Source organism: Mastigoproctus giganteus, chromosome 10 (genome assembly GCF_048544385.1).
Source record: "Mastigoproctus giganteus isolate SK-2022 chromosome 10, ASM4854438v1, whole genome shotgun sequence".
Classification (NCBI taxonomy): Eukaryota; Metazoa; Arthropoda; class Arachnida; order Uropygi; family Thelyphonidae; genus Mastigoproctus; species Mastigoproctus giganteus.
The window spans coordinates 229,278,743-229,304,958 of record NC_143584.1 but is presented as its reverse complement, the minus strand read 5'-3'; the positions used below and the strand labels follow the sequence as shown (position 1 = coordinate 229,304,958).

At 37.6% G+C, this 26,216-nt stretch overlaps 1 protein-coding gene across 8 annotated transcripts in view; it reads right to left on the bottom strand.

The window, feature by feature from the left end:
- Nucleotides 1–26,216, bottom strand: part of LOC150080016 (oxysterol-binding protein-related protein 8-like) — a 464,021-nt gene that overhangs the window by 91,637 nt on the left and 346,168 nt on the right. For all 8 annotated transcript variants that reach the window (XM_090383709.1, XM_090383711.1, XM_090383710.1 and 5 more), the window contains one exon: nucleotides 929–1,000. In XM_090383709.1, coding sequence (XP_090239835.1) covers nucleotides 929–1,000 — 72 coding nt within the window. The remainder of the gene's footprint in view (nucleotides 1–928; nucleotides 1,001–26,216) is intronic.

The following is a 26,216-nucleotide window of genomic DNA, read 5'->3' as shown; positions in this document are numbered from 1 at the left end:
AGGTTAATACAGCCATTGGATCAAAGCATTATATCCACCTTTAAAAATCATTTCATCATTACAATGGATTTTGGAAAAAAATTGATTCTGAATCTATTGAAGTAATGGAAGCATGGAAATATTTCTCAATTGTGGCATCAGAGGTAAAACCAAATCAATTCAGAGGATGATAGTGCAGATGAAAATTTTTAACTTTCAAATTTTACATTAAAAAGCATATGGGAAGGCATAAATTTAGCCAAGCAATTACAATCTTATTTTTTGAATGCAGATTCTTGAATGAAAGGAGCCAAAAGTTTGAAAGGGAGCTTCAAAAAATTCTTAGTTCCATATGATGAAATTCAAAGATTTATCAAGCAAAAGCAAACAAACCCAAATTACAGATTTTTTAAAGAGTAGAAAATACCCAAAATCTAGAATGGTGTATTTTTGTTAGCTTTTGGAATGTAACCCCCTCCTTTATTTTCTTAGTCCCGTGTTATATAGGACTAAGAAAAAGTAGTTTTCTTAGTCCCATATAACACGGTTTTGCACAACACGACATTTTATAGGAACCTAACTACCGGGTTATATGAAGTTTCAAATTTGGCAAACAGGCAGAAAGGTTCAGAGTGAGGTGATAATGTGGACAGGCTTTGGAGGGATGTGGACTAACTTATCCATTAAACAATAAATACTATTTCTTGGAGATCACAAATTTAAATTGAAACTAGATGGCTGCAGGATAGATGTGTGGAAATTTACTTTCAGCCAGAGAGTAACTGATCATTGGAACAAACTTCCATCTAGTGTTATTAGGGTGGATGTACAGAAGAAATGGGATTTTTTTTTTTTTTTTTTTTTTCTAGATTGATGCTATATAAGCTTGCCTCCTTGCATCATTTGCCACTACTAATACTAAAAGTAGAAAAAGCTAAATAAGAATTACCTGTTTAACAAGGGTCCATATAAGACTCTTATTTTCATCTGCTACCTCTTCTGTCTGGCCAGCATCACCAGCCTAAAGAAAGAAAATATTTAAATGAAAAAAAAAAAAAAAAAAAAAAAAAAAAGTTGCCACAATTCAGTGTATTCTTTACTCTAAAGAGGAACATAAAAAAAATTGATCATATATACATGAACCATGGCTTATGTCAATTCAAATCGAAGGTGATGATTGATTTTATTGGCTTACTTTCCAAAAGGAAAGCAAACTTATAATATTTCCCACTCCTCCCTAGAAACTTATCCATTATACTTTGATTTAGTGCATGTGAGGTGGTCATATACAGAGAATTAGAGTAGGCCAGTAAATCAGAATTCTTATAAATTGGGGATTTTAGCTTTCTAGATGTTGACTAGAATTTCTGGGTTGGTCACTCATACACTAGGAAGAATCCTGTGGATTTATTGGATGATTGTTTTCTACAGTACCAGGATAGAGAGGCAACAAGAGGAAGCAATACACTAGATCTGTTTATCAGCAGTGATTTTTGCAGGATCTACATCCTTCCTAAAGCAAGGCTTCTAGATCTGTATACAATACTTAAGATGGGGCCTAGAAATGTACTAAGGGATAATCACCCTCTTATCCCTGCAAGAAAAGTTTCTGTATACAGTAATACCCCGACTTACGCGAACTCTGAGTTACGCGGTTCTTGATTTTTTTTGTTTGGCAACACTCCCGCCCACTATCTTCAAGGTCGTTTTTCATATGTTATCGATATACGGTGTGACGGCGGAGAGTGAGAGCGAAAGATGAACAAAATTCAACTTTGCTGCACATGAGCTGCACACATATACAAGAATTTGTATTCCATCTGTCATATTTATATGTGTGTGTTCGAATTCGTGCTCAACTTTTGTCGGAAATTACATTGTTTTCATGAGAGAAATGGATCGCGTCGGTCGAGCCGTATACAGTCAGTCCTCTTATAACACGTGTTTACACTACACGAATTCGATCATACACTATTTATAAATACGGTAACGATATCTTATAATATAACACGAACCGAATTCGCTTATGCACGATTCGCCTTTGTGTTTATAAGAAATGGCAGTCGAACGCAGAATCACCCCAACCGAACGCAACACGATAGGAATGAAGAAAAGATTCAGAAAATGTATTTATGTTTTTTATATCGGTGAAGGTGAAACGATATCTTATAATATAACACGAACCGAATTCGCTTATGCACGATTCGCCTTTGTGTTTATAAGAAATGGCAGTCGAACGCAGAATCACCCCAACCGAACGCAACACGATAGGAATGAAGAAAAGATTCAGAAAATGTATTTATGTTTTTTATATCGGTGAAGGTGAAACACATTTCATCATAATAACGTAAAAACCAACACAATTCCAGCTATTGGTATGCAATTAGATCGAGTTTACTACCAGTTTATAACAGATTCCACTAGCAGAAACGCAACTGGATTTTTATTGTTTTATAGTAGCAACCCCTAGAAATGTGAGGTGTTAATAGTGTAGCTCTGCCTTTATGGTGTTGTTTATTCAGTTGCTACATGGGCACAGCTTTGTTTATGCGTATCAAGCGTGCCTCCTCGTTTTGTAATTGTGCTTTATTCCCTAAAAATGAGTAAAATACTTAAAAGGTGTGAAAAGGATGCGTACTGGTGAAGACACTGCAGATTCAGAGAGAAAAAGAAAAGCAATATTGATAAACAGAGGCGGACTGGGTCAAAAATTCTTACCCCAGAAAATTTAGTGGCCTCATACTATGTTATGGCCAAAAATCACACCGACCCGCCAGGGTTTCCCCAGTAAGGCTTATGGCCAGTCCGCCTCTGTCGATAGAGAAAAAATATGAAATTGTGAAACGCTTTGAGCGAAATGAAAGACCATGTGATAAAGGCCTAAATGAGGCAACGGCAAAAAGCACATGACAATTGCAAACTTGACAGAAGGTCTCAGCTCAGTTGAAAAGGGCTTAAAAATTTTAGAAAACAGACTCCAACGAAGAAAGCGTTATAGCTACAAAGCAAGGAATAAAAAAATTATTAGCTTGCTACAAAGAAATTCTGGGTGAAAAAAAGAAGGCGCTGTGTCGTCAGACGAATTTGTTAGATTTTATGAAGCCATCGACATCAAAATAACTTTTTTACGTAAGTCATTTATTTTTTTAATACATATTTTGTATTAATATGTATAAAGAACTGCAATTTTATTAATATTTTTCTTCTAAACTAGTGTTTTTGTTAGTCCTTGATCCCAATTAAACAAAATTTATATGTATTTATATGCAAAGTTGTACCCCGACTTACGCGAATTCGACTTAAGCGATTTTCGTCAGACCCACCTATCGTGTAACTTCGGTGTATTACTGTATATCATTCACAAAACCCCCATGAGCTGTTCTAACTGCATGTCTGCACTGATCAGAAAATTTCATCTGACTGCACAATTTTACTAAGGGTAGTGGGAAATTTTTAATTTTCCACTATTGTGAGTGTAGTACCATATAGCCGATTAGTTACTCTGGGATTGCTATTACCCACATGCAGTAGCTTGCATCTGTCATTGTAAAACCTCAACTGCTATTTCTCAGCCCATCGACCCAATTTTCCTGGATCTTGTTGCAGAAGCTCACCACGATTACTGTCATTAACCACCCTGCCAACCTTAGTACCATCTGAAAACTTGGACATTAAGCCTCATATACTGTCATCAATATCATCATTAATAAATATTGGAAACAACAATGGGAAAAGCAGTGAACCATGAGGGACTCTGCTGAAAACATTATTCCAGGAAGAGCAGTGCCCAATGAATACCACTGTCTTCTTCCAGTAAAACATCCCTTTATTAGCATTAGTAGAGGCATTTGATGCAAGAAAGCAAGCTTATGCAGCATCAGCCAAAAAAAAAAAAAAAAAAAAAAAACCCACTTCCACTTCACCCCTCTGTTCGTTCAAAATACCTGTCCAGCTGAGCCTTAAACTTATTTAGGCTATCAACCTCCACCACAAGGGATGGCAGTCTGTTCCACTAACCAACCACCCGCTGGCTAAAGGCAAATTTCCGCACGTCTATCCTACATCTGTCTTTCCTCAATTTGAATTTATGCCCTCTCAGGTGATTTTTCTGAGCTAGAGGAAGAATCCCATCAGCATTGAGCATGCTTAAACCATTCAAGGCTTTATACACCTCTATCAGATCACCTCGCTGGTGCCTAGTCTCCAGACACTGTAATTTGCAAAACTTAAGCCTTTCTTCGTAAGAGCACCCCTTTGTTCCATTCACTAATCTTGTTGCCCTTCTCTGTACTCGTTCCAGCAGCTCTACATCCTTCTTGAAATGAGGCCTCCAGACCTGTATACAGTACTCTAGGTGTGGCCTGACCATTGCCTTATACAATGGAACAATCACCTCCTTATCCCTGCTGGAAAAATTCCTGTATATCATTGACAATACTCCATGAGCTACTCTTGCAGCCTGTCTGCACTGCTCAGAGAATTTCATATCTGCCTGCACAACCACCCCCAAGTCCCTTTCATTCTCTACCACTGTCAGTGTAGTACCACAGAGTTGATACGTTGCTCTGGGGTTGCTGTTTCCCATGTGTAGTACTTTACATTTGTCAATGTTAAACTTCATTTGCCACCTCTCAGCCCATCTGCTCAACCTTTCCAGATCCTGTTGCAGCAGCATAGTGTCAGTAGTGTCCTTGACAACCCTGCCAACCTTTGTATCATCTGCAAACTTGGACATTAAGCTTGATATACCATCATCAATATCATTTATAAATACAGAAAACAACAATGGACCCAACACTGAGCCCTGAGGGACTCCACTAATAACATCAGTCCACGATGAGCAGTGTCCATTGATTACCACTCTGTCTTCTCCCCCTCAACCACCCCTTTATCCATAGCAGCAATTTGCCTCCAATGTCACACTGCTCCAATTTGTGTAGCAGTCTTCCATGTGCAACAGTATCAAAAGCCTTTCTAAGATCCAAGTATATAATATCAAAGTTATTCCCTGCATCCAGCTCTTTTGTGACTGCATCATAGTATCCAATCAGGTTGGTCAGGCAAGACTTCCCCCTTAACAAAACCATGCTGTGTCTCAGCTATAACTGAAGTCTTGTCTAAATGATCCTGCAGTGCTTCTTTAACCAGTGCCTCCATTAATTTTCCTGGAACAGAAGTTAAGCTCACAGGTCTATAATTACTTGTTTCAGCCTTTGATCCTCCTTTGTGAATTGGGGTCACATTTGCACATTTCCAGTCCATGGGTACCTCCCCTGAGTCCAAGGAAGCTCTCATAACTATGGCTAAGGGTTTGCTTACTTCCTTTGCTGCCTCCTTTAATATAACTGGATAGATCCCATCCACCCCGGGTGCCTTTCTTGTGTTTATCTTCAACAGTTTCTCCTCCACTTTACTCCCAGTTATTTCAAGATTCTGTAGCTTACTGCTAGAGTTGAATACACCTCTGGCATTCCCCTTGGTGAATAACTCCTCGTGTGTGAATGTCGATGCAAAATATTCATTTAGTTTGTTAGCTACCTGAGCAGGATCATCAACAGTTGACCCATCAATATCAAGTGGACCAATCTGATTCATCCCCTTCCTTCTAGAGTTTACATAAGTAAAGAACTCTTTGCGTTTTTCTTTGCATCCCTTGCCATTAATGCCTTAATGTTGCATTAAGGACAAGTTATCTAGAGAAGTAACTTGTCCTTAATGCAACATTGCTACAGTTTATACAGCAATCTTTTACGTGCAACAATATCATACGCCTTACAGAAATTCCAAATGGACTAGCATTCCTTCTTTAACCAGACTCCATTATTTTGCATGGAACAACAGATTAGCATTAGTTGAGGCATACAATATAAGAAAGCAAGCTCATACAGCTTCACCCAAAAAAAAAAAAAAACTCTTCCCATTTCACCTTCCAGTCACTCCAAATTTGTCTAGTTCAGCCTTAAATTTATTTAAGCTATCAAACTTCCACAACAGATAGAAGTCCGTTCCAGTAATCAACTACCTGCTGGCTAAAGGCAAACTTCCACACAGCTATTCTACAACTGTCTTTCCTCAATTTGAATCTATGCCCCCTGAAGTTCATAGTCTGAGCAAGCAGAAGAATCCCATCAACAATGAGCCTGCTCAAACCATTCAAGGTTTGACCATCAACCTCAATCAGATTTACCCTGCAGGTGCCTAGTCTCCAAATGCTGCAATTTGCTGAACTTAAGCCTTTCTGCATAAGAACACCCCTTTGTTCCCCCTCAATAGTCTTGCTGCTCTTCCCTGTACTTGTTCCAGCAATTCTACATCTTTCCTAAAATGAGGCCTCCAGACCTGTATGCAGTACTCAAGGTGTGGCCTGACCATTATACAAGGAAATAATTGACAAGAATTGATGACTTGATCTGGCAGCCTGTCTGCATTGCTCACAAAACTTTATATCTGACTGCACAATTACTCCCAGGTCTTTTTTCTTCATTTTCTACCACCCTAAGTGTAGTAACCATACAGTTGGTACATTTCTCTGGGGTTACTTCTGCCCATATGCAGTACTTTGCATTTGTCAATGTTAAACTTCAGTTGCCACTTTTCAGCCCATCTGCCCAACTTTTCTAGATCCTGTTGCAGTAGCATACTGTCAAATTTATTTACTATATTTCTAGCATTGTATGCATGCAAGTATACATATACTTGATCTTACTCTTAGTTACCCTAACACAGCCCATGTATTTACTTGTTCCATGCTGACTCCCAGTAGTTCTTGAAATCCCCAGAACTTGATCTCTAGGCTGCTGCTCATTCCAATAGAAGCAGTGCAAGAATCACTATCGCCTCTGCCTGCGGCTGCTGTTGATCTTTTAGTCTGTGAATCCACCCCCAAGCTAACAGGTTTCTAACCCACCTAACATTGCCTCGATAGCATCAGCAAATATTCTTGCACCCTTTCTATTTAAGTGTATCCCATCCCTGTAGAAGCAGTTTCTCCTGTTAACAAGTGCAGACCAGGCTGAAAAAAAAAAAAATTCTACCCCATGAGCCTTGCACAATCTCTCCAGGGCCGAATTGATTGAAAAGGCTCTCATCATATACTCCCTCCATGTTACCTGTTGGACCTGTTAGATGTTAAGCTAACAAGTCTGTAATTATGCAATGTCACTGTTTGTTCTCCCTTTATGAATTGGAGATACATTCCAAATCTCCAGTTCAGAAGGCCCTCCTCCTCTGAATCCAAGGATGCTCTCACAATTATGGTTAAAGGGTTGCTTACCTCCTTTGCCACCTCTCTTAATATGATTGGATAGATTCATCCACCCCAGGTGCTTTTTTTTTTTTATGTTCAGCTTTAACAATTCCTCTTCCATTTTCCTTTCAGTTATCACAAAGTCATTAGGCTCCCCATTGGAGTTTGTTAAAACTTCTTTAGGAGAGGGGATGCCAGAATTCCTTGTGTGAATGTAGAAGCAAATTAACTATTCAATTTGTCAGTAACCTAAGCAGAGTCATCAATGGCCCAATGCAATTCAATCCCTTTCTTCTATTGTTAATAGAAGCAAACAAGTCCCTGCTGCTTTTCTTTGCATTCTTTGCCAAAGACTTCTCATAATCTGCATTAGCTTGGCTCAACCTCCTTTGTGACTTGATTACCGACTAGTTTATATCTACCATAGGCTTCTGAATTACCTGATAATTTAGATGAATCCCATACATTTTTCTTCTCTGCCACTTGTCTCACAGTTCATATGATATCCATTTAGGTCTGATGCCCTGAACAGTATTTCTTCGTTTGCATGAAAAGCCTAATAGCTTCTATGATAACTTCTCTGGATGCTTCCCATTTAGAATTTGCTGGTGGTAACATGATCATGTATGTATGTATTTGATCATGTATATGTATTTAACTGTCAAAGGGTGGCACCCGGACATGCATCCATCTTCACCAATTTAGCATATAATACCATGTTCTCATAATGGCCTGTTAGTGTAAGTGTGTGTAATGTGTTGTAAAGTGAAACAGGCTACTCTGCCACCAGGTGATAGTCCACTGGGCAATTACCACCTTTGTGCCCATCCCTGGCACGAGGAGTTAAGGCTGGGTCTACTTCCCGCACCCACCAGTAAGTGTGCAAGACTGGTGGGTGCCAGCAGTCCCACTCCTGGGGTGCCCACACCCAAGAGCCAGCAAAAAAAAAAAAAAAAAAAAAAAAAAAAATGCACCAACTAGGAGAATACTTACTAGTGAGTGCAACAATCCCACCTCATGGTCATTCCACAGAGAAGGGGGAAAAAAAAAAAAAGGTACAGGTCTTTAGTCAGTATTAGTAACCACAGGTATACTCCTCCTTTTATTAAATGTCAACCTGGAAAACCGTTGAAATTCTACAAAATTCCTTTCATTAGACAGCCAAATTAATTCAGAACCCCAAGTAAAATTAGGTACCAAATTAAATAAGTCTAATCTAAATTCGTCATAGAAATTGCATTCATATAAGATATGATCCCATGTTTCCAACCCTCCACAAACACAGTAAGGTTCTTCCACTAAACCAAATTGATGCAAGGAACTTAAAAAGTAAGTTGCATCAATTAATCAAATATGAGCATTCCATACTTGGATAAAACTAGCAATGCAATTTGTTATTAAAATTAAATTCGACACTAGGTATAAATAAATAAGTTACCCTACCAGTACTACTGGAATCCCAACGGTCCTGCCATAATTTAATTAATTTCACCAAAATTTTTCTTCTATTTGCTAATTGTATAAGAAACTTCATTAGTAATCCCCATAAATGTAATTTGTTTTCCCTTATGTATAAAATAACAAAAAGCTCTATACACGACTGCTAAATTCAAAGGCAATACCCCTGCAATCACCTGTACAGCATTAGTCGAAACAGTCTTACAAACACCCAAAATAGTTAACAACATTATTCTTTGTATTGATAATAGTTTTTGTTTAAATTTTACATTGACAGTACAAACCTACCAGATTGATGCAGCATACGACACAATCGGAATAAAAATAGCTTTATAATATAGATACAAAATGCATTTGCCTAATCCCCAATCTTTTCTGGTAACCCTAACTATAGAAGCAGTGTACTTTTTTTTTATTTTCCTACTTAAATAATTCAAATGTTGTGAGAACAATAACTTATCATCTAAGATAACCCCTAAATATTTTGCCTGGGAAACAAGAGGAATATTTTTACTGTTTACTAATAATCGAGGTGGTCTGTTGTAGTCTAATTTTCCTTTTAATAACATCATGACAGTTTTAGTAGATGAAATTTTTAGTTTGTTTAATGTAGCTCAATCAGTCAAATCCTAAACAATAACCTCCATTCTACTTTCTAAGACTGCTCTAGATCTTCCTGTCACGCACAAAACCAAATCATCAGCATAAGCCACCTTATAACAATTAGGGATTATTCTACTTAACCACTGGTTTAAGACCAGATTCCATAAAATAGGACCCAACACAGATCCCTGTAGACAACCGCGATCAATAACTCTATTAAATGTTAGATGTTGGGATCTTATAATAATCTTCCTATCCATTAAATAACTTTTAATAATTTGGTATAACAAATCAGGACAATTTAATTCCCTTAATGAAAAAAGAACACTTTGATACCATACAGTATCAAATGCTCCTTCGAAATCTATGAATAATGCTAGCACATATTTCTCACCAGAATTTACACTAAAATTAATCAAATCGTGTAGGGCATCCTCTGTTGAGCTATTTCTCTTAAAACCATACTGATATTTAAAATGAAGATTTTCTTCATTGAACAATTTCCCTAGCCTTAACAACAATCTTTCCAATATTTTGCCCAAATTTGCTAACAAAGAAATGGGTCTATAACCCCTAGGATCAGTCAACAATTTGCCAGATTTTTGTAATAATTTTAACAGAGCAATTTTCCAAAATCCTGGAAAAACTCCTTTCAATAAACACTTATTAACCATTATTTCTGGACACAACAACAAACTTTTTAAACACAATTATTTTCAATCAAATCTAAACCTGGTGTTTTATTATCCCCAACCTTAGAACATACAAATTTCACTTCATCAATATTAAACAATTCCATCTCAGATGATCCAGTATATTGTCCATTCCCCTGTCTAATTTGTTGCTGCTGTACACCATCTTCCCCACAATTGTCATTCAGAAATAAAGTACTAGTAATAGTAGCAATTGTAGAGTACCAATCAATATACTCAGTATCATTTGAATACACAGTATTAATTAAATTATTAACATTCAACTTGTTTCTGGTTAACTTAAACAACAATCCCCATGGCTCACTATTTCCAGTAGTACAAACCAATTCTTTCCATGCATTAAATTTGTGTTGAGAGATTGCCTTATGATATTCTCTCCTCTTAATTTTATACATTTCTTTATACCTTAATGCTTCATTATTACTTCTACTCCTAACCCTCTGAAAAAGCTTCCTCATTCTAAACACTTCCCTCCTTAATACTGATCGCTCCAAAGACCACCAAGGTACTTTTTAACCTCTGTTTCCTTCTCTTAGCAGCCAAATTTAAAGCATTAAAAATAGAAGATTGAACAAAAAATGCATATTCAGAAGTAGTTAATGAATTTAAATTGTCCCTAGTATAAATTGAAAAACTAGGGAACACAGCACCTTTAAATTTATCCCACTTAATATTCTTATAATTAAATCTCAAAGTATCATCTGTTGACATATCTGTATTGCTAGTTTCTGATAAATTTATAATTATTACAATAGCTCTGTGATCACTGTTAGTCATATTTGTAACAACATCCCAAGAACTGACTCTTCTATTTAATTGATTATTTATCAAGGTGATATCAATATTGGAAACACCATGAATGTTATCAAAAGTATATGGTTTAAAAAGGTTCATTCAAAACACTTAAATTATGACATAAAATGAATTCTTCTAATTGAACACCTCTATAATCAACCATATCACTATACCACAAATGTGATTTTGCATTAGCATCCATTGCTAAAATAAGATTACTAGAAGCTACAAAATTCATTACATTTTCTAAGTATTGCACTGAAATATCAATATTAAATGAAGGTGGACAGTATAGAGATACTAAATAGAATGATATCACATTAGTTGAAACATGTATACAAGTAGTATGTTCAGAGCAAAGACTAGATATAACAGTGATATTAAAATTCTTATTAAAAACTACAATAGCAGTTTTAGGTTTAATTACAGTAGTGTGTATAACATGAGCAGTTATTGGAAATCCAGTAACCTTAAAAGAGTTTGCAAATGTGCCTACATAAGGTTCTTGGAGAGACAATATCATAACCTCCTTCAATCATACCAACTTTAATTTCATCCATGACATTTCTTGATTTTTGACCATTCAGTTGAACAATTCTTAAATAATTTACTCTATGATCATACGTACTAGCATTATTCATCATAATTAATTTGCATACTTGCAATTTCCAATGCCCGGATATATTCAGGGCAGTTAACATCTCTTATAGAATGATCATGAATCCTTCCCTTCCTTTTACAATTAACACATTTTGGGGTACCATCCTTATCTTGACAATCATTATATTTATGGCCCCCCCCTGGGCACCATGCCCACAAGACAGTCCTATGTGTACAGTTACCAGCTGAATGCCCGTATCCCAAACATTTAAAGCATTTGGATATTATTACAAACTTTCTGAATACGAAATTTTTAGAAATCTTCAAGTACCGTGTTAATGGACTAGAAAGGAATAGCGAAAGCTTAAAAAGCGGTACTCACCTTGAAATTAATCTGCGATGGTTTACTTAGGAAGCGTGGTTAATGTTTAAGTTGAATTGTTGAATTGAAAATTAAAAGGGAGGGAAGTAGATAAAAGTTGACTGAGTTAAATAGGCGCAAGGAAATAGAAGTGTACACATCCAATCCTTGGTTGTCATCGAAATAAAGAGAAGAAGGAATGATTAAAAACTATGTAAGTGAATCCGATGAAGCCAATAGTCTTTACGAGGACTTTCGTTAGTTAGAGAACGTCTTCAGTTGGCAATGTGTGGGGAGAGAACGCGCGTGATATTTTAAGAATAAAAAATTATACTCTCGTGATGCCTTTTTTGACATGTGGGAACTTTAATCTCGAGAGGTTCCAAATTGGGGAAAGATTGAAGGGGAGTTTAGAATTTAGAATTTTGAGGTTAGAGTGGTGCTTGTACCATTCAATAACTAGGGCTTCATATTGGAGTATTCTGTAACTGGATTTTAGTTTAATGATTGAAATGGCAGAGTCGATGAGCGGGTTGTGGTTGTGAGTCTGGGCATGAGTTGTAAGTTCTGTGACAGATTGGTTGGACATGAGACTATGAAAATGGTAGTATGCACGGGTATTGGATGTTTTTGATGAGCCAAATTTAGTAGTGGTACTTCCGATATAACATGTGTTGCAGTTTGGTTGACAATTGATGAGGTATATAATATTATTAAGGTCGTTTGTAGGATATTTGTATGAGTCTTTATAGGTGCTGAAGAAGGATCCTAATTTGTTGTAGGTGGAAAAAACAAGGGAGATATCAGTGTTGTTAAATAGGCGTCGGAACTGTCCTGCTAGTTCATTGTGGTAAGGGAGGACTATGCGGATGTTTGTTTTATTTTTGTCTTTGGTTGGGGTGTTAGATTTAATTTTATTTTTAGCGTTAAGGATTGTATTTAAAATAAGTTGGTGGGGGTAACCTCTGGATATAAATTTGTCGGTGATATACTGTATTTCATTGTGAAGGTCAGTGGGTAAGGAACTGTACTTTAGTGCATTGTGAATTTGGTTATATAAAACTGCCTTTTTAGTGTTTAGAGGGTGATGAGAAGCAAAATGTAAGTATTTACCGGTGTTTGTATTTTTCCTGAAAATTTTCGTATTTAATTTTGTGCCTGTTATATAGATAGTAAGATTAAGGAAATTAATCTGATTATTTTGTCCAATTTCAAGGGTGAATTTAAGTCTATCGTGTACAGAGTTAAGTTTTATGAAGAGGTTATCAATAATGGATCTGTTGCCTATTACAAGAATGTCGTCGGCATAGCGCATGTATAGTTTTAGTTCAGGGGGAAAGGGGTGTAGAATTTGGCTTTCAATGGCGGCTAGGTAGATTTCAGATAATGGGGCTGAAATCCCTAGTCCTATTGGTAAGCCAAATATTTGTTGAAAGATTTTTTTGTTGAATCTAAAAAATCTTGCTTCTAATAGAAGGGTGGTGAGTTCAAGGATATGGTCTATAGAAAGGGAGGTACGTTTTGTTAAGGTATCGTCTGTTTCTAAGAATTTGCGTAGGGCTTGTAAAGTAAATGGGATATGGACATTCGTGTAAAGAGAAGTAACGTCATAGGAAGCTAGGATGTCTGTATCGGATATTGTGATATTATTAATTTTTTGAAAAGCTTGATTGGTGTTATTGATCTTGAATGTGGAAAATTTAGTAAGGGGGGTTATGATTTTAACCAGGAAGGAGGATAAATTAGCGAAAGCTGAATTGCTGTATGATACAATTGGTCTTAAAGGGTGGTCAGCTTTGTGTAACTTGATAATCCCAAACATGTGGGGGAGGATGTTATTGCGAATTCCAATTTGCTGTAGTGTGGAAAGGTTGATTTCCTTATTTTGCCTGAGTTTCCTGAGAATTATATCGAGTTTATTTTTGAGTCTTGTGATGTTATGGTTATTAACATTTATGTATGTGTTTGGGTCTGCTAAGATGGATTCTAATTTTTCGGTGTAGATGTCTTTATCTATTATAACGATCGTATCACCTTTATCAGCTTTTTGAATAATAACGTTAGAATTTTTACTGAGTTTGTGTAAATCCATAAGCTGTTGTTTTTTTATATTAGAGCAGGAAGAAAGTTTGGTATTAATAATACTATTTGTTTGGTGCATTAGGCGCCATTTATCGGGATGATGTTCGAGTTTGGACTGGAGTTCAACGATGCAGTCTTTTATAGACTGCAAAAATCACCACTGTTAACCTCTCTTCCAAATCCTTTACACCCGCTGAACTTTCTGGCCTGGAATATGGCTTTAATTTTGCCATCAAAAATCAACATTACCCTATAAAAGACTGCATCGTTGAACTCCAGTCCAAACTCGAACATCATCCCGATAAATGGCGCCTAATGCACCAAACAAATAGTATTATTAATACCAAACTTTCTTCCTGCTCTAATATAAAAAAACAACAGCTTATGGATTTACACAAACTCAGTAAAAATTCTAACGTTATTATTCAAAAAGCTGATAAAGGTGATACGATCGTTATAATAGATAAAGACATCTACACCGAAAAATTAGAATCCATCTTAGCAGACCCAAACACATACATAAATGTTAATAACCATAACATCACAAGACTCAAAAATAAACTCGATATAATTCTCAGGAAACTCAGGCAAAATAAGGAAATCAACCTTTCCACACTACAGCAAATTGGAATTCGCAATAACATCCTCCCCCACATGTTTGGGATTATCAAGTTACACAAAGCTGACCACCCTTTAAGACCAATTGTATCATACAGCAATTCAGCTTTCGCTAATTTATCCTCCTTCCTGGTTAAAATCATAACCCCCCTTACTAAATTTTCCACATTCAAGATCAATAACACCAATCAAGCTTTTCAAAAAATTAATAATATCACAATATCCGATACAGACATCCTAGCTTCCTATGACGTTACTTCTCTTTACACGAATGTCCATATCCCATTTACTTTACAAGCCCTACGCAAATTCTTAGAAACAGACGATACCTTAACAAAACGTACCTCCCTTTCTATAGACCATATCCTTGAACTCACCACCCTTCTATTAGAAGCAAGATTTTTTAGATTCAACAAAAAAATCTTTCAACAAATATTTGGCTTACCAATAGGACTAGGGATTTCAGCCCCATTATCTGAAATCTACCTAGCCGCCATTGAAAGCCAAATTCTACACCCCTTTCCCCCTGAACTAAAACTATACATGCGCTATGCCGACGACATTCTTGTAATAGGCAACAGATCCATTATTGATAACCTCTTCATAAAACTTAACTCTGTACACGATAGACTTAAATTCACCCTTGAAATTGGACAAAATAATCAGATTAATTTCCTTAATCTTACTATCTATATAACAGGCACAAAATTAAATACGAAAATTTTCAGGAAAAATACAAACACCGGTAAATACTTACATTTTGCTTCTCATCACCCTCTAAACACTAAAAAGGCAGTTTTATATAACCAAATTCACAATGCACTAAAGTACAGTTCCTTACCCACTGACCTTCACAATGAAATACAGTATATCACCGACAAATTTATATCCAGAGGTTACCCCCACCAACTTATTTTAAATACAATCCTTAACGCTAAAAATAAAATTAAATCTAACACCCCAACCAAAGACAAAAATAAAACAAACATCCGCATAGTCCTCCCTTACCACAATGAACTAGCAGGACAGTTCCGACACCTATTTAACAACACTGATATCTCCCTTGTTTTTTCCACCTACAACAAATTAGGATCCTTCTTCAGCACCTATAAAGACTCATACAAATATCCTACAAACGACCTTAATAATATTATATACCTCATCAATTGTCAACCAAACTGCAACACATGTTATATCGGAAGTACCACTACTAAATTTGGCTCATCAAAAACATCCAATACCCGTGCATACTACCATTTTCATAGTCTCATGTCCAACCAATCTGTCACAGAACTTACAACTCATGCCCAGACTCACAACCACAACCCGCTCATCGACTCTGCCATTTCAATCATTAAACTAAAATCCAGTTACAGAATACTCCAATATGAAGCCCTAGTTATTGAATGGTACAAGCACCACTCTAACCTCAAAATTCTAAATTCTAAACTCCCCTTCAATCTTTCCCCAATTTGGAACCTCTCGAGATTAAAGTTCCCACATGTCAAAAAAGGCATCACGAGAGTATAATTTTTTATTCTTAAAATATCACGCGCGTTCTCTCCCCACACATTGCCAACTGAAGACGTTCTCTAACTAACGAAAGTCCTCGTAAAGACTATTGGCTTCATCGGATTCACTTACATAGTTTTTAATCATTCCTTCTTCTCTTTATTTCGATGACAACCAAGGATTGGATGTGTACACTTCTATTTCCTTGCGCCTATTTAACTCAGTCAACTTTTATCTACTTCCCTCCCTTTTAATTTTCAATTCAACAATTCAACTTAAACATTAACCACGCTTCCTAAGTAAACCATCGCAGATTAATTTCAAGGTGAGTACCGCTTTTTAAGCTTTCGCTATTCCTTTCTAAAACTTTCTGAATTTAAAAGAGGCAAACCCAATGTATAACCTATCACAAGCTAAGATACACCTGTATAATTTTGGATTCATACTTATAACCCAATTATTATACCTGGCTTTAGATCCAGTACAAAATCTAAATAATACACCCTCTTTAACTTCCAATTCAGTAAAACCAAAATCCTTAAAGTTCTTATAAAACAAGTCGTCAAAAAATTCTTCCTTTTCCACATCATATACTAAAATTGAAGGGTCTGAAAGATTAATGTTATCAAGTTTTAAACCTTTATATACTAAATGTTCAGAATTTATAATTTTATTCAAATCCTCCCTTTTAACTGTTTCAATCAACACTCCCTTATTTCTTATCATTTTTAAATTTCTAATTTTAATGTCTTTAAAGCCTTTTTTCAGGGATTGAGCCACAACGTCCTTCACCTCTCGACTAGAAGTAAATTGAGTATTGTCTTCTGCTCGCAATATAAGAGTATTGCCCTGTTTTTGCAGAATGTTTTTAGTTTGATGTCAATTACTTCCATCTGACACACCTTCATGATCCTCTAAAATCAACTTGAGCACCCAAATGCCCCTTTACAACACCTGATTTCAATTTATCTGCATAAGAAACTGTCTGTTGTTCTCCAATTGTTGACAGCTTGGGCTGATCTCTTGGGCTGATGTAGTGATTATTTCCATGTCAATCCATTTATCTAGTATAAAATTTGATGCTGTCTTTATAACCTTATTGGCTTCGTTCGTGGTGTAATCAACCACATTCTTCTTTAACTTTGTAATCAACTCATATATTGTATTTACATCCCCATACCTGAATCTTTGCTCATATATATTGTTGACTATTATGTCACTTTCTCTGACATTGGTACCTATGCTTCGTATGCTAATATCCCCCCAAAAAAATGTCAACATCAACATTAAGAAATTCTGAATGAGCCTCTGAAGCATCTGATATCTTTGGCTCTGATGTTAACTGTAAATCCTGTATACCCTCTCTGATCTTTTCAATCTGTATTCCGTGATCCATAACACCATGCTGAACCTCAGCAGCTGTCATGGAACCTACATCATCCTCATTCCTTGTACCACTAACTCCTGGATTAGAACTGAAAGTTACACCTTGAACTGAAGATGAACCAGCTTTAACACTCTTAATTTTATGCTTTGGATCTGTTGACTTTTTAGCCACCTCTCTGTGTAGCCTGGGAACTCACGAGGGGAGGGGGCAGAAAGTGCCAGGCTCTTCTCCTCTTTCTCTCCCACCTCTAGGATTTTTCTTCTTATCCATATTTTAAACCAGATAATTGATGAACCCAGTAACTCAGAAACACCAAAAATACAGTAACTTTCTTGATCTATCAGCAGGAAAACCTGATTACTCTTCCCACCAAATTACATGTCTTCCGACGACGATTGTTACTACATGGCAGCCAAATTGGCTCTGCCAATGCGGTAATCCACACACACTTAACCAAATAGCAATATTACAAAAGGTAAGTATTATTTCACCTTGAAACTATTAAAAAACAGCTAAAGAAACTCTTCCACAGTTGACGTTCGCCGAACTATCTCCCTTAGGTTACAATCTTAGAGCTCTCTAGTAGACATCACCAGAAATAAGACACTGGTCATGACCAATGTCTGGTCATGTTACCAGCAGGTAACATGACCAACTGGTCCCATTGCATAGAATTTAAAAACTGTCTGAGACCACTGCAGTCACCCTTACAAAAGCAAAATCTTTTCCCTTTACCCTTGCCAGTACTTATGGTTTTAACTAAATTCGATATTAGTACACTGTGATTGCTACCACCTAGTGGGTCTTTTACCTGCTGATTCTTAATGTATATAGAATCACTGCTGATAACCACATCATGCATATTGCTTCTTTCAGAAAACAATATCCAAGAAAGCTACAAAAGTCTTGTCAGTGTGTGAGCGACCAAGCCAAAGATTCCAGTCAACATCTGGAAAGTTAAAATCCAACATTATAAGACATTCTGATTTACTGGCCCATTATTTCTCTGTATTGCTGTTTGGAATACTCATCCCAGTCGTTCGACCTGTAACACACTGGTTCTCCCATTTTGTTTTCCAACAAACTGGCTCAACACTGTACTGAATACCCATGTCGACTGGATACACTGCCTTGGATTTAATATGCTTTTGGTATTTGAAGCTGTTGCAGACATTCTCTCAGATATGCCAGACAAGCTGTGTTTACTATCTGGGAGTCTAAAACACTGATGGAACTGATATTGAGGTGAAGCTCAAGTCAAGTGAACCCAATTTCAGTCCAACTTTGGACAGCCAAATCCTCTGCTTGCACCATCATGATGGTGGGACTGTTAGTAATCCTGGGTATAACCCCAATGTGCAAGCACACTGTGGGTGACCACCCAGGTGTGAACCAACGTAAACAGGGGTCGATGTGTGATGGCCACACCACATGGAGGAATGCCGCCCCTCTGTGTTACCAAGCAATACTAGGTGGTATATGACTCTGATAAACCGGTGCAATACCACCACTTAGCTTATTGGAGGCTTGAAGTGGTGGAACCCATGTTTAGTCTCCTGAGCTGAGTTCCAGTCAACCCTTCCCCATCTCTTCCATCATGCAGTATGATTGATGTCTTTTGAGGTTATGATGAACACCATGGTGAGATCAAAACTTCTTTACATTTGGGGGGGGGGGGAGAGAACAGCCCTAAAATGGTGTTCGCAGGCCGGCTGCTAGTTAGTACACTGGATTGAATCTATTGGTGATCCAGTGTACTCTAGAAGGCTTCTGGATCAGTGTATAATCTTGCTACCTCTACCATGCCAGATAGTGACCGGAGTGAGTCCGAGTAGTCTGTACGTGGTGGAGCATTTTCAAGTACATCGGTATATTCCTACCACGTATACGCCATATCCAAAAATTTCATTACTTCATACAGCATGATACCCCACCCCCTTTTCTTACTATTGAATAACACCATGAATTGTCAAACTAATAGAGCAAACTTATCCAAGAAAAGATCTAAACCTCCCAAACATTTCCTAGTTCATTTCACAAATCTACGTGGTCTCAGTTCTAATCTCAACAACGTCGATTTCCACTTACAGTATACTAAACCCCATGTAATTTTTCTGACAGAATCTCAGATATCGGTTGATTCAACTACTGCTCATCTCAGTTGCTCGAATTATTTGCTGTACGATTCCTTTCGCCTCAAAGGTGGTACTTGTGCATACGTCCGCTCTGATATTCCCTGTTAGAGACTTGGCAATTTGGAAGCTCCTCTTTTCGATCTTCTCTGGCTTAATCTCTCTACCTCATTCTGTCAAATTCATCTGTTGTCTCTACCATTCTCTCAACTCTGCTAATCACTTGGAACTCTGCCTTCCTCTCTTTGCAATTTGACTTTCTCCAGTCCAACTTTCCTAACAGTGGGGTAATTTTCCTTGGTGATTTTAATGTTCACAACTCCAGCTGTTCGAGATGCTAAGGGTTTTGTTTGTAATTACTAATGACCTCACCAAATTGTTCATTTACCTACCAGAATATCGGACAATCCTAACTATACAGCCAACTCGCTTGATCTTTTTCTCACAAACAACCCTTCTAAGTACACAGTCGAAGTGAATGGTCTTTTCTCCAATGGAGCCTTTATCTCATGATTATTCCCAATCTCGTCTTGCAAAATGGGATGACCTGCGAGATTTCTTTTCTTTGGTCAGATTACTGTTTCAAAACTTCAGATGTCAACTTTTGCTCGGATCATGTCAGATGAAATTCTTGTAGGAATGGAATCCTTTATTCCATACTCCACTTTAAAATCTCATCCTTTATCTAAACCTTGGTTTTCCAATAAATGTGCTAAGGCTGTTCTAGAGAAGAACATTGCATATCGTAATTGGCTTGTTTCCAATTCTTCAGTTTCATTTTCTGCCTACACTAAAGCTCGCAACAATTGTAAAGCAGTTATTAATCAGTCCAAACTAGATTTTGAACAGACTAAGAGTAGAAAACTTGCTTCTTGCCCGAATGGTAGCCGAGCATTCCGGTCTCTTGCCAAAACTATTGGCCGCAACTTTTGCCCATCTCTGCTCCCACCTCTGTCAAAACCAGATGGTTCTGTTGTCATTTCAGCCAAGGATAAAGCTGACCTGCTAGCATCCCATTTTTCTTCCAACTCATGTATCAATGATCTTGGTAAAACATCTCCCACCATTCCTAACATGCTGCATTCAATGCCTCCTGTAGTCTTCTGTCAAAAGGATGTCAGAAGAATTTTGACAAATCTTGATGCTGAGAAAGCTCCAGTTCCTGATGGTATTTCTCCACTTGTTATCAAAACCTGTGCTACTGAACTTAGTCCTGTTCTTTGCTGCCTCTTTTCACTTTCTTATTCCAAAGGTGTTTTTCCTTCTGCTTGGAAATTTGCTCATATCCAGCCAGTTCCTAAAAAGGGTGACAAATCCCTCCCATCCAATGGATTCCGTCAGTGTCAATCCACTGATGATATTCTGGCTTTTGTTACCATTTTTTATGGATAAATTCGATGGAAAAGTTCGGTGAAACACAAGCAGTTGCTTTTGACATCTCAAAGGCTTTCAATCATGTATGGCATAAAGGTTTTCTAAACAAGCTTCCATCTTATGTTTTGCCAACTGTTTTTTGTAATTGGTTTTCCAGTTCTCTCTGACCGCTCACTGAGGGTAATGGTAGATGGCTCTGTCTTCTAACTTCTCTACTAATGCTGGTGTCCAGGGTTCAGTTCTTTTCCTCTTGTATATTAATGACAATCCATTGACCAGAAATCTTATCCATAGTTTTGCTGATGATAGCACATTGCATTCCACTTTCCAGTTTGAGAAACCTCACCCTGCTCAATCAGCTTTAACTTCTTGAATATCCACTACCAATTCCTTAAATGCTAATCTCCAGTGGTGCAAAGACAACTTAGTGGATTTCAATCCTTCTAAAATTGAGTCCTGTCTTATACCTTGCAAAAAGGATTCTTCTGCTCCTATTCTTATCTTTGGTGGCACTCCAATTTCTAGGCAAGATTATATCTCTCTTTTGGAGATTACCCTGACTTCTAATCTCTTTTGGCACAATCACATTACAAATATTGCTGCTTCTGCATCTAAAAAAAATTGGTTTTCTCTATTGCTTTCGGCATTACTTTTCTTTAAAATTGCTGTTCACTCTGTATAAATCACAAATCCACCCTAATATGGAATATTGTTTCCACATCTGGGGCGGTGTGGAAACACTCTCTAACAGTCTCTCCACTCGCTGTCTCATAGATGTTTTGTTTCTGCTGCATGCCTTTTCTACAGATACGTCCACTGGACATGTTCTTCTGAATTGCCTTCTATAATTCCTTGTTCTCTCTTTCAAAACAGTCTGAACAAGTGCTGCCACCAGCCAACATCCATTTACTGTCCAACTTCAAACTCACAGAACCAACTTTTCATCTTCCTTCTTTATTCATTCAACTGCCATTTTCTGGAACACCCTTCCTTCATACGTATTTCCTGAAAATTACAGTCGACAGAAGTTCAAGTCTAATATCAACAAATACCTTCTTTTGTCTTCTCAACCTGAAACCCCTGCATGGTATAAAGTACTATAGGTTGTAATACCTCTAAAAGGAAGGGGATGAATCTGATTAGTCCACTTGATATCGATGGTTCGACTGTTGATGATCCTGCTCAGATAGCAAACAAACTGAATGAGTACTTTGCATCTACATTCACACATGAGGAGTTAAGGTTTGAAAATGCCAGAAAGTTATCAAATTGTAGCAGGATGGTTAATGATTTTGTAATAACTGAGAACAAAGTGGAGGAGAAATTGTTGAAGTTAAACATAAGAAATGCACATGGGGTGGATGGGATCTGTCCAGTTATATTAAAGGAGGCAGCAAAGGAAGTAAGCCAACCCTTTGCCATAATTATGAGAGCATCCTTGGATTCAGAGAAGGTCCCACGGACTGGAAATGTGCAAATGTAATCTCAATTTACAAAGGGGGATCGAAGGGTGACAAGAGTAATTACAGACCAGTTAGTTTAACTTCTGTTAAGGGTAAAATAATGGAGTTACTAGTTAAACACACATTGCAGGATCATCTAGACAAGACTGCAGCAATAATTCAGACAGCAGTGTCTGAATTATTGCTTGTCTGACAAATTTGATTGGGTATTATGATATGGTTACAAAGGAACTGGATGAAAAAATATAATTTTGATATCATATACTTGGATTTCAGGAAAGCTTTTGATACTGTTACACACCGAAGACTGCTGTACAAATTGGAGAGGTATGGCATTAAGGGTAAGTTGCTACAATGTATAAAGGGATGGTTGAGTGGGAGACGACAGATGGTGGTAATCAATGGATGCTGCTCTTCGTGGACTAATGTTATTAGTGGAGTCCCACAGGGTTCGGTGTTGGGTCCACTGTTGTTTTGTATATTAATCAATGATACTGATGAAGGTATATCAGGCTTAGTGTTGAAGTTTGCAGATGATACAAAGGTTGGCAGGGTTGTTAATGATAGTAATGGCGGTGTGCTACTGCAACAGGATCTAGAAAATTTGGGCAGATGGGCTGAGAAATGGCAACTGAAGTTTAACCTTGACAAATGCAAAGTACTGCATATGGGTATATGGGTAGAAGTAACCCCAGAGAAACGTACCAACTGTGTGGTACTACACTTAAGGTGGTAGAAAATGAAAAAGACCTGGGAGTAATTGTGCAGTCAGATATGAATTTTTCTGAGCAATGCTGACAGGCTGCCAGGGCAGGTCATGGTGTTTTGTCAATAATATACAGGAATTTTGAATCTAACAGGTGTGAAAAGGAGGTGATTGTCCCTCTGTATAATGCAATGGTCAGGTCACGCTTTGAGTATTGCGTACAGGTCTGGAGGCCTCATTTTAGGAAGGACAGATTTGCTTGAGAGTGTACAGAGAAGGGCAACAAGATTGGTGAAGGGATCCTCTTACCAAGAGAGGCTTAAGTTTTGCAAATTGCAGCAGCTCGAGACTAGGCACCTGCGAGGTGATCTGATTGAGGTGTATAAGGCCTTGAATGGTTTTTTTTTTTTTTTTTTTTGTAGTTGTTGGCGCATCGGCTTCTGTGGCCATAATGCACCTCCCAAGGTTTTTGCAGTACTTTGATCCAAGCCCTAAGCGGGATTCGAACCCGCGACCTTTGGGTTGCCAGGCAGGCACTTTACCCACCCGGCTAGCCCTTGAATGGGTTGAGCACACTGAATTCTGATGGGATTCTTCCATTTGTTCAGATTACGAACCTAAGGGGACATAAATTCAAATTGAGGAAAGACAGATGTAGAAAAGATGAGCAGAAATTTGCATTTAGCCAGCGGATGGTTAATTGCTGGAACAAACTTCTATCTGTCGTGGAAGTTGATAGGTTAAATAAATTTAAGGAGGAACTGGAGAAACATTTAGAGGGAATCGTTTCATAATTTTTTTTTTTTTTTTGGCTGATGCTGCATAAGCTCATACACTTGCTTTCTTGCATCACATGCCACTACTACTACTCTCGTGTTTGCAGTTTTTTATATAAAAAAAAAAAGATTATAACCTATCTACCCACTTCTCTCCTGTCTGTCCTTCATGTATACATTGCACTTCTCGCATTAAAATTCAGCATCATTTATGTTTGAATGACACCATGTCTCTGCTATCCCTTACAATGTCTGCATTTTATGACTTAATCTGTACTCCAAATTCATAAAGCTTATTTACAATGCACCTGGCATTAGTGTACATGCACATGTTCTTACTCTTAGTTACACTTACACAGCCGATGTGTTCACTTGTTCCTTGATGACCCACAGCTGGGACTGAAATCTCTGAGACCTAGCTTTCCAGGCTGCTGCATTTTCCAATAGAATGCATTACAAGAATCACCATCTCTTACTGCAGCTCTGGTGAATCTATTAGTCTGTGTACCCCCAAAGCTAGCAGTTTTCTGGCACACCTATCATTGCCTCGACAGCATCAGCAAATATTCTTGCATTCTTCTACTTAAGAGTATCTCATCCTTGTAAAAACAGGTCTCTCCTGTTAACAAGCACAGACCATGCCGAGAAAATTCTATCCCATGAGCCTTGTAAATTCTCTCCAGGGCCAAATGAATTCACAGGGCTCTCAACATTTGATCAAATTGCTGAAGAATGTAAAGAAAAGAAATATGGCATATCTTGGACACCTGACATGGAGACACAAATATGCAATTACAAGGCTAATTAATGAGGGCAGAAGAAGAAAACCTGGGAGAATGTGCATATATCAAAAATTGGACGGGAGTGAAATCTCAGCAGTTGTACAGATACATCAGAGACATTTGCTGATGGTTGCCAACTCTGTTAGCAGATGGCACATGGAGAAGCTTTCAACATGTATTCTCACCTATTGTGTCTGGGCAGAATTGAAAACACTTTCAAATTTAATCCTAACTCGCAACTTTTTCCCAACACTGCCCTATACTTTTTAAATAAGTCCTTTGATCTATCCTTAATATCATTACTGTCAAAGCGTAAAACAATATTAGCTTTTGTGCCCTCAAAAGATGATATCTGCTCTACATCGAGAGGGCGCTGACTCACTTTAAAAATTACAGGTTCCGAAAAAGCGATAAGTGTTTGCCTTTTTATTTACCTAATTGTTATTTTATATTGTACTTTATACGTAGTCTTATAGATACGCTGGTTATTTTTATTTTTAATTTAGATAAAGAGTTTTTGTAGATTACTACTTAATATATGTAAAACTGTTATTTCGTTCGAATCTTGCATCCATTGTTTTTGTATAGAGTGGTAGGGAATTCAAATTTTTAATTGTGTCAACTAGGTAGCTCTAACGTATAATTATATAGCATAATACGCATCACTGCATTTAGGATTCTATTAGATAGCGTAGTATTGACAATTAATTAATTAAATTTATTGATCATGTTAATTTAAAATATCCTGCCCAGACTAGAGCAGCAAAGCAACGGGCACAAAGTTGGAGTGCTGTGACTCGGTGGAGAACTGTTTTGGGATTCTCCAACGCATCACAGCCTAAAAAAAAAAAAAAAAATGTGCAACTTGTGAAATGTTTGTCGAACTCTCTGGAACAGAACGCAATATTGCCATGGGGGATATCTTTGTGTGTGTGTGTGTGTGTGTGTGTGTGTGTGTGTGTGTGTGTGTGTGTGTGTGTGTGCGCACACGATGTAAGAGTGTAAGGAAATCAGGCGACAACTCAGCGTTGTTATGGGCCTATATGAGAGCTTGAAGGACAGGGTGGATGCCCTCGAAAGATCTAAATTGAGGGGCCCATCAAGCTCTCAGCTGCCCACATCAACACCAGAGCTTGCAGTTGGTCATCGCGCAACACATTGGCAACCCCCAAGGCAGAATGTGCTGGTCCCACAGGAACTAGTAGTTGTTGGTAACTATTGTCAGGGAAACGGGGAAGATGCTTTGTAAAAAGGATAGGTGGAACAGGACCAGAGTATGTCTGCCAGGGGCAAAGGTTGATGACATTGTAGAGCGGATATCATCTTTTAAAGGCACAAAATGTGATATAGTTGTACACGTTGGCACAAACGATATTAAGAGTAGGAGACGGCAAAATTACTTAACAAGTACAGGTCACTGTTGAACAAAAGCCGTAAATTAGGGTTGAATTTGAAAGTGTCTGCAATTCTGCCCAGACACGATAGGAAGGAGTATATGATGAGAGTCTTGTCGATCAATTCGGCCCTGGAAAGATTGTGCAAGGCTCAAGGGGTTGAATATTTTTCAGCCTGGTCTGTACTTCTTAACAGAACACACTGCTTCTACAGGGATGGGATACACTTAAATAG